Below are 15,721 nucleotides of genomic sequence, written 5' to 3'. Positions count from 1 at the left end.
ATAAGATATAAGAATAGACAATAAGCACTTACTATGAAAATTAAATCCAAAATGGGATCAGCTGTAAATTTATAATAGAAGATCTGCAGTAGCACCAAGCATTGATAGAAATGACTTAGTGACTGACAAATATCCACTCGCCACACCCACTGCACCCACTAGAATAGCTAATTCAAAAAGACAGTCAATACCAAATATTAGAAATGATATGGAAGAATTGGAACTCACACATTTTTGGTGAACATGTAAAATATTGTTACTAATTTGGCAAAATGTTGGCAGTTTCTTATAAAGTCATATAAAGACATTATAAATATCCTATAAAACAAGTATTCTATCCCTAGATACTTATGCAAACAAGGTAAATAAAACTTGACCACAAAAACACTTAACATAATATATAAGTCCTTCTGTGGTCATGTTTTATTTAATATAAGCAGTGTTTTCTAAGAGCTAACCAAAACCTGAAAATGACATAAATATCCACCAACAGAATGGATTAAAAATTGCAGTACATTCATGCAAAGGAATAATACTCAGTAATTAAAAAAAAAAAAGAACTATGGATGCACACACCATGGATAACTCTTTAAATGTTATATTGAGTGAAAGAAGGAGAACAAAATTGCATTCATTTTATGATTTCATTTTTATGAAATTCACTAAGAGGCAAAACTAATTTATGTTCTAAAAATCAGTTTGCCAAGGGGTGAGGATTGACAGGAATGGGGCACGATGGAACTTTCTAGAGAGATGGAAGTGTTTTATACCACATCCTCAAAGATTTATCCAGTTTCTATTTTGAAACACTTCCAGTCACCTCTTAGAATTTGCAGTCAAATTGTTCAGAGAAGCTTTCAAAATTATTTTTCCATATAATACATCTCTGTATGAAAAAGCCAAAAATAACACTTTGTGAAGGAGAAAGCATACTTTACCCCTTTGGGTCTGAAGAAACCATCAATGCATGTCTCACAGTTTATACCAGCTGTGTTTTGGGTGCAGTTAATGCACACACCCCCTCCAATGTACTTTCCATGGATATTTAAACTCAGATTTCTTCTGGCAACATTTTCATCATAGTAGCATTCTTCAGCTTTCCCATGACAATTGCATGCTGCATTAGGGGAAAATAAATTCATAAACATTAATTTCAGATTTCAGATATTGAAAATCATTTTCTGTTATATAATAGATTTTTGTACTCTATGAGAAATTATATTGCATTAGCATATATATATAAAATCAGTACAAAATTATCTAGAAAGTATTTGGATTTATTGAATATATTAATAAATTCATACTTTTTAATGGAACTTGAAATAATTAAAACCTATAAATTAAACTGAATCATATGAAACTGCCAATATTTGACTGATTTTATCTTACAAAACTGAAATTTCTCATGGTTCAACCCATAATTTCCTATTATGACAAACAATAAATTATTGAACTATGGCACTGAATGATTAATATCCAGGTAATCTGCAATGGATAATTATTACATGTGAATTTCAGTGTTAGAACCTATGGGTAAAAAAGGACACTTAGGACATAATTCCTTTTTTGCGCTCCTGATAATAACTAAAACTTGGGGTTTTTTTATATGCTATGTTCTGTTTTATATTTATTGCCGCTGATTTTAATTCTCAAAATAGCTTTACGAGCTAGGGACTCTTTTCATCTATCAGGCACGGAGATAAAGAGAAGTGAAGTAATTATAGAAGGTAACCAAATCAGTCTTGTCAACCTCACTCTAAAGTGAGGCTCCTGAGTCTACAGGGCTAACACCTGGCAAATCCCTTCAAGTTCTATCTGATAAGAGAGATGAACTGTATGATAAGTGCCAAGGAATCAGGACAATATGAGAGCTGGTTTGCTTAGTGGCTGAGATCACACTGTTTTGCATCAGTCTTGGTGCTCCAGTACTTAGTAGTCATGTACGTAGGGAACTTCTTAATTTCACTTAGGCTCAGTTTCTGTAAACATGGAGAGGTCAATAGTAATTACCAGATAGGAATATTTAAAAGCTTTACGTGAGAAAATGCCTGCAGAATCATTAGCATAATGCCTTGTATATAAGTTCTTAATCAGTTTCCCCCCCCCCCCCGACTTCTTCCCCCTTGATCCTCCTTGTCTTCCAATCCCCTTCCCTTCTTCCTCCTCCTTTTCTGTTTCATGTCATACTAAAGGAGCTCAGGGATATGAAAAAATTATTCCCCCAGAAAGAACCAGGTAAGGCTTTAAAAAAAATGGGTAAAATTTATTTTAGGATGGGAACTAGGGAAAAAGATATATTATGCAGAATCTCCTTCCACAGATGCTGAGTTTCTTAGATGTTCTTACATGGATTTCCACATATATGTGTGTGGGGGGGTGGGTACATATGTGTATACGGGTTCATGTGTGGGGCACACAGCTTAGTCTCCCCCGCCCCCCACAGAGGGAAACATTTATAAACTGTTCTGAACTATTTCCAAATTTTTACTAACAGTAAATAGCATACTCTTTCTCTATTAGCATACATTTCCCCTAAGGCTACGCAGGGTACTTCTTGAATGGGGTGTTTAACAGATCCCTATTAATGGGTAATTATATTGTTTCCAGATTTCTCTTTCATAAGTAACACTGAGTACATACTAGGAGAACAAGGAGGTGGGAGAGGATTGGGGGTTCTAATGTCATACTGCTTCCCATTTGTCATATGAGTGACTCTGAAGAAAATTTAAACCTTGGTGTCATTTTTTTTTTTTAAGATTTATTTATTTATTTGTCAGAGAGAGAGAGAGCACAAGCAGGGGAGCGGCAGGCAAAGGGAGAAGGAGAAGCAGGCTTCCCAGTGAGCAGAGAGCCCTACACGGGGCTCCATCCCAGGACTCTGGGATCATGACCTGACCTGAAGGCAGACACTTAACTGACTGAGCCACCCAGGCGCCCCACTTGGTGTCATTTTTATGCTTCCCTCTTACGGATGTCGTGAGAATGCAAAACACCCAGTGGAATGGCTGGCACCCGGGAAACACTCCGCTGCATAAACGTTAGAAGCAGTCATAGGAGTGATTATGTGCTCCTGACAGAGTCCTAATGTGCTCTGTACAGCTATACGACGACATCTATAGGCAAAATTCCTGCAAATATAATTTCTAGTCAAATTTTAACTTCAATTAATTTGAAAAATTTCCCTCCAAAAATGCTATGTCAGATTACTTTCCTTCCAAAAGATATGATAGAACTTTAACCGTAGCCTCACCACCACTGTGTATTATCAACCCTCTTAATTAGTTCCTGGACATAGTAAGCATTCGGGTACTCGTTGAGTGAATGAATGATAAGCTTTGATAAGTTGAAAAGAGTATTTTCATTGTTTTAATTGGTACTTCTTTAATTATGAATAAGTGTGATAACCTCTTTAGATCGTTTTGAGTCTTGTCTTTTCCTGAGAAATGCCTGTTTTAATCTTTGCTCATTTTTAACCGGTTTATTGAATTCTTTCTTATTGTTATAGAACATGTCTTAATATAGTAAGAATATTATCTCCTTGTCATGTTTGTAGCAAATAGCTTCCCCAGTCTGTTGACTTTGGTTTAGAATATAAGATTCTTGCTATACTGATGGAAAGTTTTCAAACTTTATTCTAGGGAAGCTGTAGTCATAAATATAAATCACTAGGCATTAGAAGCAGTTTTTTATCTTTAGGACAATACACAAGAATTCTTAAAAATCCTGTTATAAAAATACATTGCAAGAAAACAGGCAAGATTCCTGCTTCCAGTTTAAGTAGAGGGAAATATAGAGGAATGCAAAGTGATTCTCACATTATTTAGATTTAGTATTTATAACCATGAGCGAAGTAGGTAAAACACTGAGGCTGGGGGAGCCCTGCTTTTCACATTCCATGCCCAGGGCCCTCTGCCTACAGTTTCCGTGGCTGTTTTCAAGGCCCTGTGCCTGCAAAATTCCCCATTTATAGCCTCAGAGAACACGGATCGTACCCACTCACAAAGAGCAATTTTTCACTCTGCCATCAGCAGTTTGCTATCTCACAGAATGTCCAAGACACGTGATAGAAATGTCTTTAGTACAGGCTTAGCAAGGGAAGAAATACTCTTTGCTTTTTAGAGATATACTCTGCCTTAAGTAAGCCAGATTGATGAAAATCCAAATTAAACTCAAATGAATTAGTAGGTAATTATTCATTTTATAGAAGGATCTGTCATGTTACAGAAGGGTTTTTCTACATCTTAAGGTGATTGGAACACAATTCAACTTGGAAAAGAAAATTTTCATATAAGCTTTTAGGAATGCATACATAAAAGCATGATATTTATATAAGGTTTGGATTCCTATCTTTAATTTGTGGATAAAATAGAAAAACATTTTTTTTTTCAGTTTGGAAATACAGCCTCCCATCTGTCCCATAAGGAAAGATAATTGTTTCAGAATTCTACTATTTAAAAAATGTATATAGTAACAAGTGGCAATGTGCTTCTGTGTTGCTTTGTCCATCCCAGTTGCTCACAAATTTGAGCTATACTTTTTGTTTCCTTGTGTAAATATATATACACAAATGGAGAGTGGTACAGGATTTTGCAGATCCACTTTATAAAACTAGAACTGTGTGAGAAAGTCAGGGGCAACAGTAAGAATCCCGGCCCTCAAAAGCTGCTCCCATTTGGGATTGCTGATATTCCACCAGAGGAAGAGAAATATAATTAAATTTAAAGATATTTGAGAACATGAGTGGCATTTCCCTTAAATTCACTCTTAGGAATGAATGTCTGCTCTCACTGGGAGAAGCTGAGGGATGGTCAGGAATGGGGTAGGGGATAGGTGAAGGAAACAAAAGCTGGGACTCCAGATGCCCCTTTTACCACAGTATGTGGTGGTGGCCTATTTCTGCAGATATAACTCAGTAACAATGGGTGATTTCTAACAAAACATCTTCACAATCAGGCAGACACAAATCAAAAGGCAGAAAAAAGGCACCTGCGTGGTTCAGTTGGTTAAGCGCCAACTCTTGGTTTCAGTTCAGGTCATGGTTTCAGGGACGTGAGATAGAGCCCTGCATCAGGCTCAGTGCTCAGCACGGAGTCTGCTTGGGATTCTCATCCTCTGCCCCTCCCCCCTCTATAAAATAAATAAGCAAATCTTTTCTAAAAAAAGGTGAGTACAGAAAATGGAGGGACTCAAGGCATTGATAATATATGCAGAATCTTAAACTCGAAAGAAAATATTTTATGGTTGGGGGATGACTAAAGTTTGCTATGATTCAATAGTTTTAAGAACTTACCATGTCTGACACATGATACATGATAAAATTTTTTTAAATAAATATACAAAGTTGGTATTAGCTTAAAATGTCTACCAAGCCTGTTTTGGGGGCCATATATACCCGTGGAACTGAAAAAATGTAGCTAGGACTCGCTAAAATATTAATATTTGAATTTAACTGAATTGGGCTTCGTGGCTAGTTTGGATTTATAGCTCAGCACAAGTCTTTGTTTTTAGGTCTTGTTTTGGCCTGAGCAGATCTCCAGAACACAGGTTTCTCTAGCATCCCTGTCACCATGTTGGGCCAGTTGACAATTTTAGGCTACAAAGTCATCTGCTACACTTCTTGAATATTTCCCGTCTGAAAAAACTGGACATATGGGGTTGTCTTCAAAAATGATAACATTCAAGTATTAATGAGTGTTTGTTGACACATATTTGCACAGCCGATTTTTTACTATTTTTAATTACTGGCTTTTTTCTTGGTTGTCACTGTCCCATAATTGTTACAGCATAGTTTATGCTAATGAATATCACTGGTGCCATTTCTAGTATTAGTTTCTTATACTGTTATTAATGAGAAACCATACATTTAAAATATTTATTACCATTAAAATATTATTTTTCTACAAATTTGATTTTTTTTGCCTTCTCTGTTACCTTTTACTCTCATATTCTTCCCAGCTACTGTGCCCAAACACCACCCTTTACTAAGTATAACTAATGAATCAGAGTGTTTTTGTTTTGTTTCTTAGGTAATGATATAGCTCTAACTGGAAAGGTATAATCTCTCCTCTCTGTTTTTTTCTCCATTTAGTAGATGATTGATATACAAAAAGCTGTCTACTAGGGGAGGAGCTACAAAGGGAGAAGGCAGAAGAATCTGGAGCTATACTGGTTTCAGAAGCATTTTACAAATATATAAACATATTAGAAAATTAGTCTCTATATAGTGTAGGTTTTGCTGAGTGTTCATTTGCATTTCTAGCGGAATGTGTTTGTGTGTGTGTGTGTACATAGTTAACCCTTAAACAACATGGGTTTTGAACTGCATGGATCTACTTATACACAGACTTTTTAAAATAAATATACTAGAAATTTTTTTGGAGATTCTTGACAATTTAAAAAACTCACAAATGATCCATGTAGCCTAGGAATACCAAAAAAATAAGAAAAAGTTAGATATTATTGTAAGAATACAATGTATTATACATTATATTATACATATATAAAATACATGTTAATTGACTATGTTATTGGTAAGGCAACAGTAGACTATTAGTAATTAAGTTTCTGGAGAATCAGAAGTTATATACAAATTTCTAACTGTGGGTGGGGGGTTGGCATCCCTAACCTCCACTTTATTCAAGGTCAACTCTGTGTGTGTGCGTGCGTGCGCGCTTATATAATGCTTATAGCTTGAGATTTACTCTGATGACAGTATGTGTACTTTTATAAAAAGTATGCTTGTCCTATGCTTTTATCTATTTTTCGTAATGCCCACACAGTGGTAAAGTCTAGGTGTTTCGTAATATTTGTCAAATTAAAGAACGAAACAAAACAAACAAAACTGAGTAAAACAGCAGGGTAAAAGAGCCTACCAGCTATTGCCTTGGATAAAATATATAAACTGGAAACATGCACTTACCTAAAATCACATGTTTACATTTCCTGTATCCCAGAAAAGGAAGAACCACATATGTCGTTGAATTCTAAGGAACATACCTTCACATTCTGTTTTAGTCAGGAAAGTCCCAGCTCGCCAAGGTTTCTGATGGAATCCTGGACAGCACTGATCACAGCTATCACCACATGTATTATGCTCACACTCACAGCGGGATTTCTAGGCAAAGATTGGGGGGAAAGCATAATTTTAGTATTTTTGGAACCACAAATGAAGGGCTTTCCCCAGAAGGTAGAAGGAAGAGAAGAGAGAACTTTGAGCCCACATGCCAAAATGTGAAATTCCTGTCAGTCTGGAAAGGAAGAGCTACCAGCCATGGGAGTGGACATATTTGATCAACACCAGCCTAAGGAGGTCCAGACAGGTTCTAGAATCACTGGGCTCAAGTCTGAAAGAGAGCACAGGCCCAACGGAGATCGATCTTGAAGACTGAACTCCTTACTCTGATTCCTGAGTTCTATAGGTTTTCTGGTTTGGAGGTGTCCACTTTAAGGCAAAGTACCGTTAACATTTAAGGTGTGGGAAGAGGAGAATAGATTCCTAGGCACCGAAGGCCATAGGTCTAATAGAAATCTAATGTCCCAGGACTGAATCTCCTGTCTGTGTGTGCTCTGAGTACAGTCCAATTCATCGTGTGGAACCGGGCCTGCAAGGCTGCCTTGTGGGCTCTCACAGCCTGGGGAACACGTGAGAGACAACACCCACACCCTGCAGAGAGCTGCACCACGGACTTGCCCAGAAGGATAGGCCAGGGCATTTGAACCTTCCCTAGGAAGTCACAATATGATGCATTAGTCAGAAAACCAGCTTTGAGAGAAATAACCATTTGTATTACGGTTTTAGAGGAAAAAAAAAATCTGTACATAAGTAACTATGTTCACTGATCTTACTACTCAGTATGTTTCTTCCCTATACTATACAATAGATGATTCTGTATTTCACCAGTTTATGACTGAGAAAAACAGATATCCATTCATCTTCTTTTTAGGTGATGCTTATTTAATACATGGGCATTAATAAAAAAATTCAAGCCAAAAGCATTCTAGCATTTTCTACCTGGCAGTTTCATCACTCTCTTGAATACGCTCTTCAATTCCACGCCGTTTTACCCCAGCCCTACCTCAGCCTCCTGTTCCATGGCCTTTCCTATTTACTTCCATGTGCAGTTTTCATTTGTTTGCATTAATTTTTTTTTGGTGAAAACTTTTAAAAAGAAATGGTCAGGTTGATTGATGGCAGGCATTCTCTAAAGTTAAATCATACAGCAGGCTGTCATCACTAGAGAGGTTTCAAAATAGACCAGTTTGGAAGCCTTTTTGGAAAAAAAAAAATTAATCTGTTTTCTGATACTGTGGTGGCTGACTTCAAAGTCTATCATCCTAACTGCCAGCTCTGTTTCACCCTGGCATGGCTTCCTGCTACACCGTCTAACTGGGGACCTGACATCCATTCACAGCATCCCTGTCGGTAAAGCGGCTCATGAAGCATTTGACAGTTGAGAGTTTCATTTTGCTAAGCATCCTATAAATATACATACATTTGTCACCGGATCAAGTGGACAAGCCCTGGCATGACCATAGCAGATGCACATCCCTCCGACCGAAATATCCTTGACCGAGTAGTAATACTGCAAAAAGCAATCCAGAGAGAAAGCCTGTTAAGATGACTGCAAGGTGTAAGTAACAAAAGGGAACATTCGCTTAAAAATGTTACTTTCTGCTTTTATCCTTAGTTTGAAGCACGAGGGAACAACGGAGGGCTCACAAAAGGTATCGAGTTAACTCCTTGCACTGTGATCAGAGCCCAGAGAAAGAACGCTTCTGATTTATGTTTGGTGGGCATTTGAGAAATTTCCTTCCCCCAGACATATAAAGTCTATGCTGGAGTATTTATTATTGAGGGCAAGTTGTTATGGTGGGGTGGGAGAGGGTAAGGGCAATAACTCCTCATAAAAGTTGTTTTATGTAGTTTTGTGAAAGAAAACTTCCTTTATTGCCATTATAGGAAGCTCAGTGTTCATTAATCACATGCGGCCTGTCTTACTCAATGAAGAAACTCAACATATTTAGAGGAAATCATGCTCGTAACAAAACGTTCCTTAACCATATTAAGAGGAAATAAAAGGTAATGAACTGCAAGATTGATTTAACATAATGTAAGAAGTAAACTACATAGGTGGGACACTTGCTATTTTTTTCATTTTTATGTGAAAATGTCCATGTGATTACTTTCTTATTTGAAATTAATATAGGGCTATGTCTTTAATTATTTTAATCTACCCACCTATTTTTAAAGATAATTTATAATTATAGTACTGGACTATTTAAAAATTTTAATTAATATGCACATAACATTTTATAATTGTGAGAATACATTATCTTATAGAATCCAAATAATCATCTCCGTGGTAGATAGTTCTATTATTCTAATTATTCACATTAAAAGACCCAGCAAGGGGGCGCCTGGGTGGCTCAGTCGTTAAGCGTCTGCCTTCGGCTCAGGTTATGATCCCAGGGTCCCGGGATCAAGGCCCACATCGGGCTCCCTGCTCGGCGGGAAGCTTTCTTCTCCCTCTCCCACTCCCCCTGTTTGTGTTCCCTCTCTCGCTATGTCTATCCCTGTCAAATAAATAAAATCTTTAAAAAAAATAAAAATTAAAAATAAAAAACCCAGCAAGACTAAGTAGGTGAATAAAAATCTGAGTTCCCTAGTTACAAATTCCCTTTTTCCATTTACTTCTTTTATTTTTCCTGTTTGTTTTTGTTGTTTACATAGAGTATCTTTTATAATATTTTTTGTTACTTTTCTTTCTTGATATACCTAGACCTGGAACTTGAAATGAAACTAGCCAGGAGTTTAGGTAATGTAAAAGTCTGCTTTTCACTAACTTCATCACTTAATAATATAGAAATGAATAGGGATATTTGCTCAGAAAGCTGATACAGTATTTTGTAGATGCTTTTAAAATGGGGAAATTTGTTTTAAATATAAATGCATAATGCTTCACTTTTGAGTCATGAAGAGCTGAAATTCAATATCCTATTTTTATATATTTAAATTTATATGTAGTGTTTACTGAACTTGAGCACTTTCAAAAAGCTTATTTATATGTTGCATTTTATTGCACTATTTTAAAGGCTCATGTACAATGAAGTTATAAATGATAGATGTGCATCCAACCCCCACTCTGCCTTCTGCAAAAGATGATAAAAGGAACATATTTATTTACATTGGTTTTTTTCCTCCGTTAGATATACTGTCGGAAAAGATTAAATTTCACTTCAAAATTACTCAGTCTTCCTCAGGGTATATTTTTAAGTCATGTCAACATAATAATAAAGGTGATTTTTTAAACAAGAGGCTAAACATTGCAGTAAAATAATGATTACTTCTGCATAAGATAATTTACAATATGCTGAAATGTAATGCAAGGTAAAATTATTTCAGGTTTGGAAAATGCAGGGCACTAAAACATCCAATGTGTGTTGTATGAGGATAATCAAACCTTAAAAGTTATTTTTGGGATGATGGAGTGGTTAGGTATGGGTAAGTTAAGTAATGAGAAGAAAATATACGTAAGGGGTATTCATGAACTGTGAAAAGTGCTGCCCTTCGATATTCAGTCTGCTGGTTCAGCGATTTGTAATTGGTGGCAGTAGTCAGACTTTTAGAACTAAGTGCATCGTTCTAGAATTAAGTGCTGTGTCTCACAATCTCAGTTTCTCTCTACAATCCTATTTCCACCTTCACCTCTAGTCATAGAGTATTCTGTTAGCATAGATTTGCTTTATGGATTTATAGCTGAATTGGTAACAATGTCTTGGTTGTACAGCAGCCTATAAGGAGTGGGACATAAACTAGTGAATGTGGTAAGGAATAGGTAAGAAGAAAGGCAATTATTACTTTAGTAACCTGGACTGATCCGCTATGTCATAATCCATAAATTCCAATTTAACATTGGAAAACAGCACTTCTGTTAGCTCCTGTTTTCAAAGATCTATTAAAAGGAATGCCATCACCTTTCCTCCCCAATATTCTATTTATAAAAGACAATAAAACAGGGTATACAATCAGTTTTCCGCCACAGTAGAGCTTTTTAAAACTATGCCTTGCGATTCATTAATGAAACATAAAGTTTAATTATTTGATTGGACAAAATGGTCCACAGAATAGCAACACTTAGATCACCTAAAAACTTGCTAGAATTATTGTTTCTCAACTCTGCCCTAGACCTACTGGGCTAGAATCTACATTTCCACAATATCACCAGCTAATTCTATTCACATTAAAGTGCAAGATACAGGGGTGCCCGGGTGGCTCAGTTGTTAGGCGTCTGCCTTCGGCTCGGGTCATGGTCCCAATGGTCCTGGGATCGAGCCCCACATCGGGCTCCCTGTGCTTCTCCTTCTCCCACTCCCCCTGCTTTTGTTCCCTCTCTCTGTGTCTCTCTCTGTCAAATAAATAAATAAAATCTTAAAAAAAATTTTTTTAAAGTGTAAGATATATTGAGATGTGTATGTGCATGTGTATGTACTAAGTTATGATAGAAAATATATTTCTTAGTGTGGATTGTGGCCAAAAATGTTTCAAAGCCACGGCACATCCTGAAGTAGTAACTCCCCAGTGGCAATTATGATAGTAGTTCAGAACACCTAAAGTGACAAAAACAAATTCAGTCATCAAAAATAAGATTATGAACTAGGCACTGCAATCTTCGCTTTACAAATGAGGAAATTCAAGTTTAAAAATGTTAAAAAGTTTGATGAATGCTACATATCTAACAAGTGGCAGAGCTTGGCTTTGAACAAAGGAAGGTTATGTTGAATTTTAGTCTGATAACAACCACTCCTACAAATCACTGAAAGAGAGCTTTTTAAAATTACTTAACAATTAAAAATGTCATTTACAGGCTGCGATATGATTCATCCTAACTTACTCTTCGGGTGACAATCGGGTCTATTTCTCTTGGGTCTTTGTGAGCAAACATCATCAAATCAGCATTCAAGGTCCGGATCCTCTGAAATCTCAGACGAATATAGCGAGCAGAGGTAAATTCTAGCAGTTCAGGAGAAGGGTCATCAGCACTTGGTCTCCCATTGATCAAAGAGATGTGAATCTACACAATATGGGAAATAATTTAACAATTGAGGTTACCAAAAATGAAATATCTGGCTTTCTCTGATTTTTTCTTGTGAAAATAAAGTTAGGCTTCACGTCTCCCAATTAGGCAGTTGCAGGTTGATATTTACTCACTGGAATATAGTGTAGTAACTGAGGAAGTTTACAGATCTTCTAATATACATATAAGCAATTCATTTGTTTATATTTTAGGCATTCTCTATATACTGCAATTCCCCATATTCTTGTTTTCTAAGGCATTGCATCTACTTGATTTTGCTAGGATTTCCATAAAAGCTTAAGTCAATCATTCTTTTTCTGAAAATTGTTATGCCCTAAAATTAAAGAATCTGCTACATAGTGGGAAACCAGAAAAGTTGGTTTTTAAAAAAGCTACAAAATTTCAGATAATAGAGGAACTTAAAGTACTTCTAAGATTGAAAGTATCGAATTATACAGTCTTAAATATATACAGCAAAAATTGACACATTGGAAGAAAACTAGACAAATCTACAATCACAGTGAGAGATTTCAAAAGGTTGTTTTTTTGTTATTTGGGTTTTAGAAATTGATAGATTAAGAAGACAAAATAATTAACAAAGATTTAACATATTCTATGAAAAATACACTCTACGAAAATACATTGAAACCTGGATGGAATCATACATTTTTAGGAAAATAATTCCGTACAATTAACACGAGAAGAAATAAAATCTAATCATGTAAAAAAATGGAGAAATTAGCAAAGAACTACCCTCTAGAGGTGCACAAGCCCATATTCTCTCAAGGGCATCTCATGAGAGTAGAGAATTCTGATGAGGAAAAACTGATAAAACCAAAAGTATTCCTATTACAGATAAAGAAATTGTTTCCCTAATACCTGAAGAGCTCCTATAAATCAACAACAACAAAAAGACCAACAACTAACACAAAAACACAAAACTATACAGGGACTATTCAAAGAAAAAGAAATAGTAGTGGCCATTAAGCTTTCGATAAGACAGTGAACCTCATTCATAATAACAGGACTGCTCATTTAAGTTTTTTTTTAAGATTTTATTTATTTGATTGAGAGAAAGTGTGAAAGAGAGAGGGAGGGAGAGGGAGAAGCAGGCTCCCCGTGGAGCAGCGAGCCCGACGCACACTGGGATCATGACCGGAGCCGAAGGCAGATGTTTAACAAACTGAGGCACCCAGGAGCCCCACGACTGCTCAATTAAAATACAGTAATAAACCGTTTCCATTTTTTCACGTTGTCAAAACCCCCAAATACCTGCAAAACTCCCTCATGGCAAGACTAAGGAGATACAGGAATTCTCTGACACAGGTGTGGATGGCACAAACCACTATAAAGGTGAATTCAGCAATAACTATCAACATTACAAATGCCTAGAATTTGGGCCTAGAAATTCTACTTCTGGGAAATATCCTACATATATATATTCCTACAGCATTTTTTTGGTAATAGCAAAAGACTGGAAACAATCTAATACCTGTCAATAATGAATGGCTGGTTAAATAAGTTATACATCTATACAATGAATTACGTGTATGATGAAAAGGAATGAGGAAACTCTCAATATACTCAAAGGAAGAAGTACAGTACTTTTACTTTTTCTGTCCTTGGTAAATGCAGTATTCTCTATGTGATAAATTATATCAAAATTGTCCAAAAACTTTAAACTGGCAGGGTTTAGATGGAAAACATACACATGGAGAGAGACAGACAGACAGACAGACAGACACACACACACACACACAAATTCAGTCATCATTCACACACACTTACAGGAGGCTAAAGAGACAGGAATACAAGAAGAGAAGAATGTGTGCTGGGCTGAGGGCGGTCCGTACATACACTGAGAAACTGTGACTTGAGGTCACCCACTGGAATTCTCATCCACTTTTGCAAGACGATAAATCATGTGTGTTAATTATGTTTTTTGACAGGAGAGGCAATGATATGTATTTCTATTCCTAACATCCTGCATTTAGATAATCCCTGAGAGATTTTACAAACTGACTGCCAATAAACTACTGAATCACTAGAAAAATAAATATAGCAAACTCTGAGATGAGAAACTAATTCTGATGCCACAAAGAATAAACTCAAAATGGTTCAGGATAAAAAAATATGAAATGTCCCAGCTAACTGAGTCTACCTTGGATATTTAGTGGAGAATAAATTCATTTAACGCATTTGAGGATGAGAGAATGCAAAATCTTCTAAAACACTGAACCTCAATGTACTGAATACCCTCCCTCTAAGGGAGGAAATTCTAGAAGACTTAAGTAGGACTTGCACATTCCACAGTTCTGGTATCTAGCAGGTGAGCCAGAAATATGTTTAAAATTAAGTTGTCTCTATGACTTAAGAATGTATCAATTAAATGTAAAGCTTGAACAAGCAGATGCATGAAGCAATTAAAATTAGTCCCCCTTAGAGATTTTGGCATCCGAGAAATCACCAGTGCCCTTGCATTCATGCTTAAGTTTGTATCTTATCAAACTCTCCCTTCATTGTTTCCAAAAGTACCATTTGAAAGAAAGGAAGACATCACCACAAGTCCAGGATTAATGTTTCTGAAAATTATTAAGGTTTACTTGGTGTAAATGCTGTTGGAGCCATATCTGTACTGTATACGGAATCAGAAGTTCCTCAATGAAACATACAAGAACTTTAAAAAAAAAGCGGTGCACATGTTCTCATTTAGGTTAATAAACCATATGACAGCGACATAAAGGATTCGGCAAAAGAACACTTCTCCTCACAGCTTTGGTATTTTCATCAAGCTACTCTGCCAAGAGATCTTGTGAGTTAGTCCCAAGCTGTTTCTGGGATATAAAACCAGCCAGATGTTTGGCCACGCTGTGTGCAGCATCCTTCCGTCATTTTCCCCCACTCTCCTTCAAAATAAATCATAATATTAGATAGGATATGTCCACTGGCACTTTGCTGTGTAATTCCAAGTCCATTGGATAGCTTTGCATACTTCCTGATCTCCTTGGGGGGTGACAACTGGAGGGTGTCCATCTTCAAAAAGATGAAAAGTGTCAGTCCTTAAGACCACCGCTGCCTTGCTGAGAGGCCGTGGGAAGTCTGTGGTGGTCTGGTGTCTTCTGAAATGATTTCCATTACAGACATGTTGGAGAGTATATGTTCATGCTGTCAAAGGAATTCATTCCAACTGAAAATATCAGCCTGATTAACAGCGGCTTTTTAGATTTTAAAATTACACACTTCTCTGAAATTATTTTCACAGATAAATAAAAAGAAAAAAAAACTCAAGAGAAATACCCTTTTTTATGACCAAACGTCTAAGTCAATATTATACTCTACCTATCCAAATAATTCTGTTTTTATTCGTTGTAAGCATACTATTTAAATCACATTTCCTTTGCAGATGGATAAGACCTCTGCGCCTCTATGGTGTTTTTACTTTAGTGATTAGAATACAACTTAAAAATAGTTTTCACAGCAAATAATCAATTTTCTAGTATGGATAATTGCCCCTTATTATTATGTTTTTCTATTTATATTATTGCATCTGCTTTAGATTGCTGGAAGAGCTATAGACCTAATATGTTCCCCAATGATACAAGTTTATTGAGTAAATGGATGGGTGTGAGAACGATCATTAAGGATCA

At 36.3% G+C, this 15,721-nt stretch overlaps 1 protein-coding gene across 1 annotated transcript in view; it reads right to left on the bottom strand.

The window, feature by feature from the left end:
- The window catches only part of LAMA2 (laminin subunit alpha 2), a 617,443-nt gene that overhangs the window by 353,414 nt on the left and 248,308 nt on the right, over positions 1 to 15,721 (bottom strand). Inside the window, exons 5-8 of the mRNA XM_034990595.1 lie at positions 11,892 to 12,071; positions 8,493 to 8,582; positions 6,997 to 7,114; positions 939 to 1,117 (exon numbers count right to left, since the gene is read on the bottom strand). Coding sequence (XP_034846486.1) covers positions 939 to 1,117; positions 6,997 to 7,114; positions 8,493 to 8,582; positions 11,892 to 12,071 — 567 coding nt within the window. The remainder of the gene's footprint in view (positions 1 to 938; positions 1,118 to 6,996; positions 7,115 to 8,492; positions 8,583 to 11,891; positions 12,072 to 15,721) is intronic.

The sequence above is a fragment of the Mirounga leonina genome, unplaced genomic scaffold (assembly GCF_011800145.1).
Source record: "Mirounga leonina isolate KUSES-001 unplaced genomic scaffold, KU_Mleo_1.0 Mir_53, whole genome shotgun sequence".
NCBI lineage: Eukaryota > Metazoa > Chordata > Mammalia > Carnivora > Phocidae > Mirounga > Mirounga leonina.
This window is presented reverse-complemented; position numbering and strand designations above follow the sequence as displayed.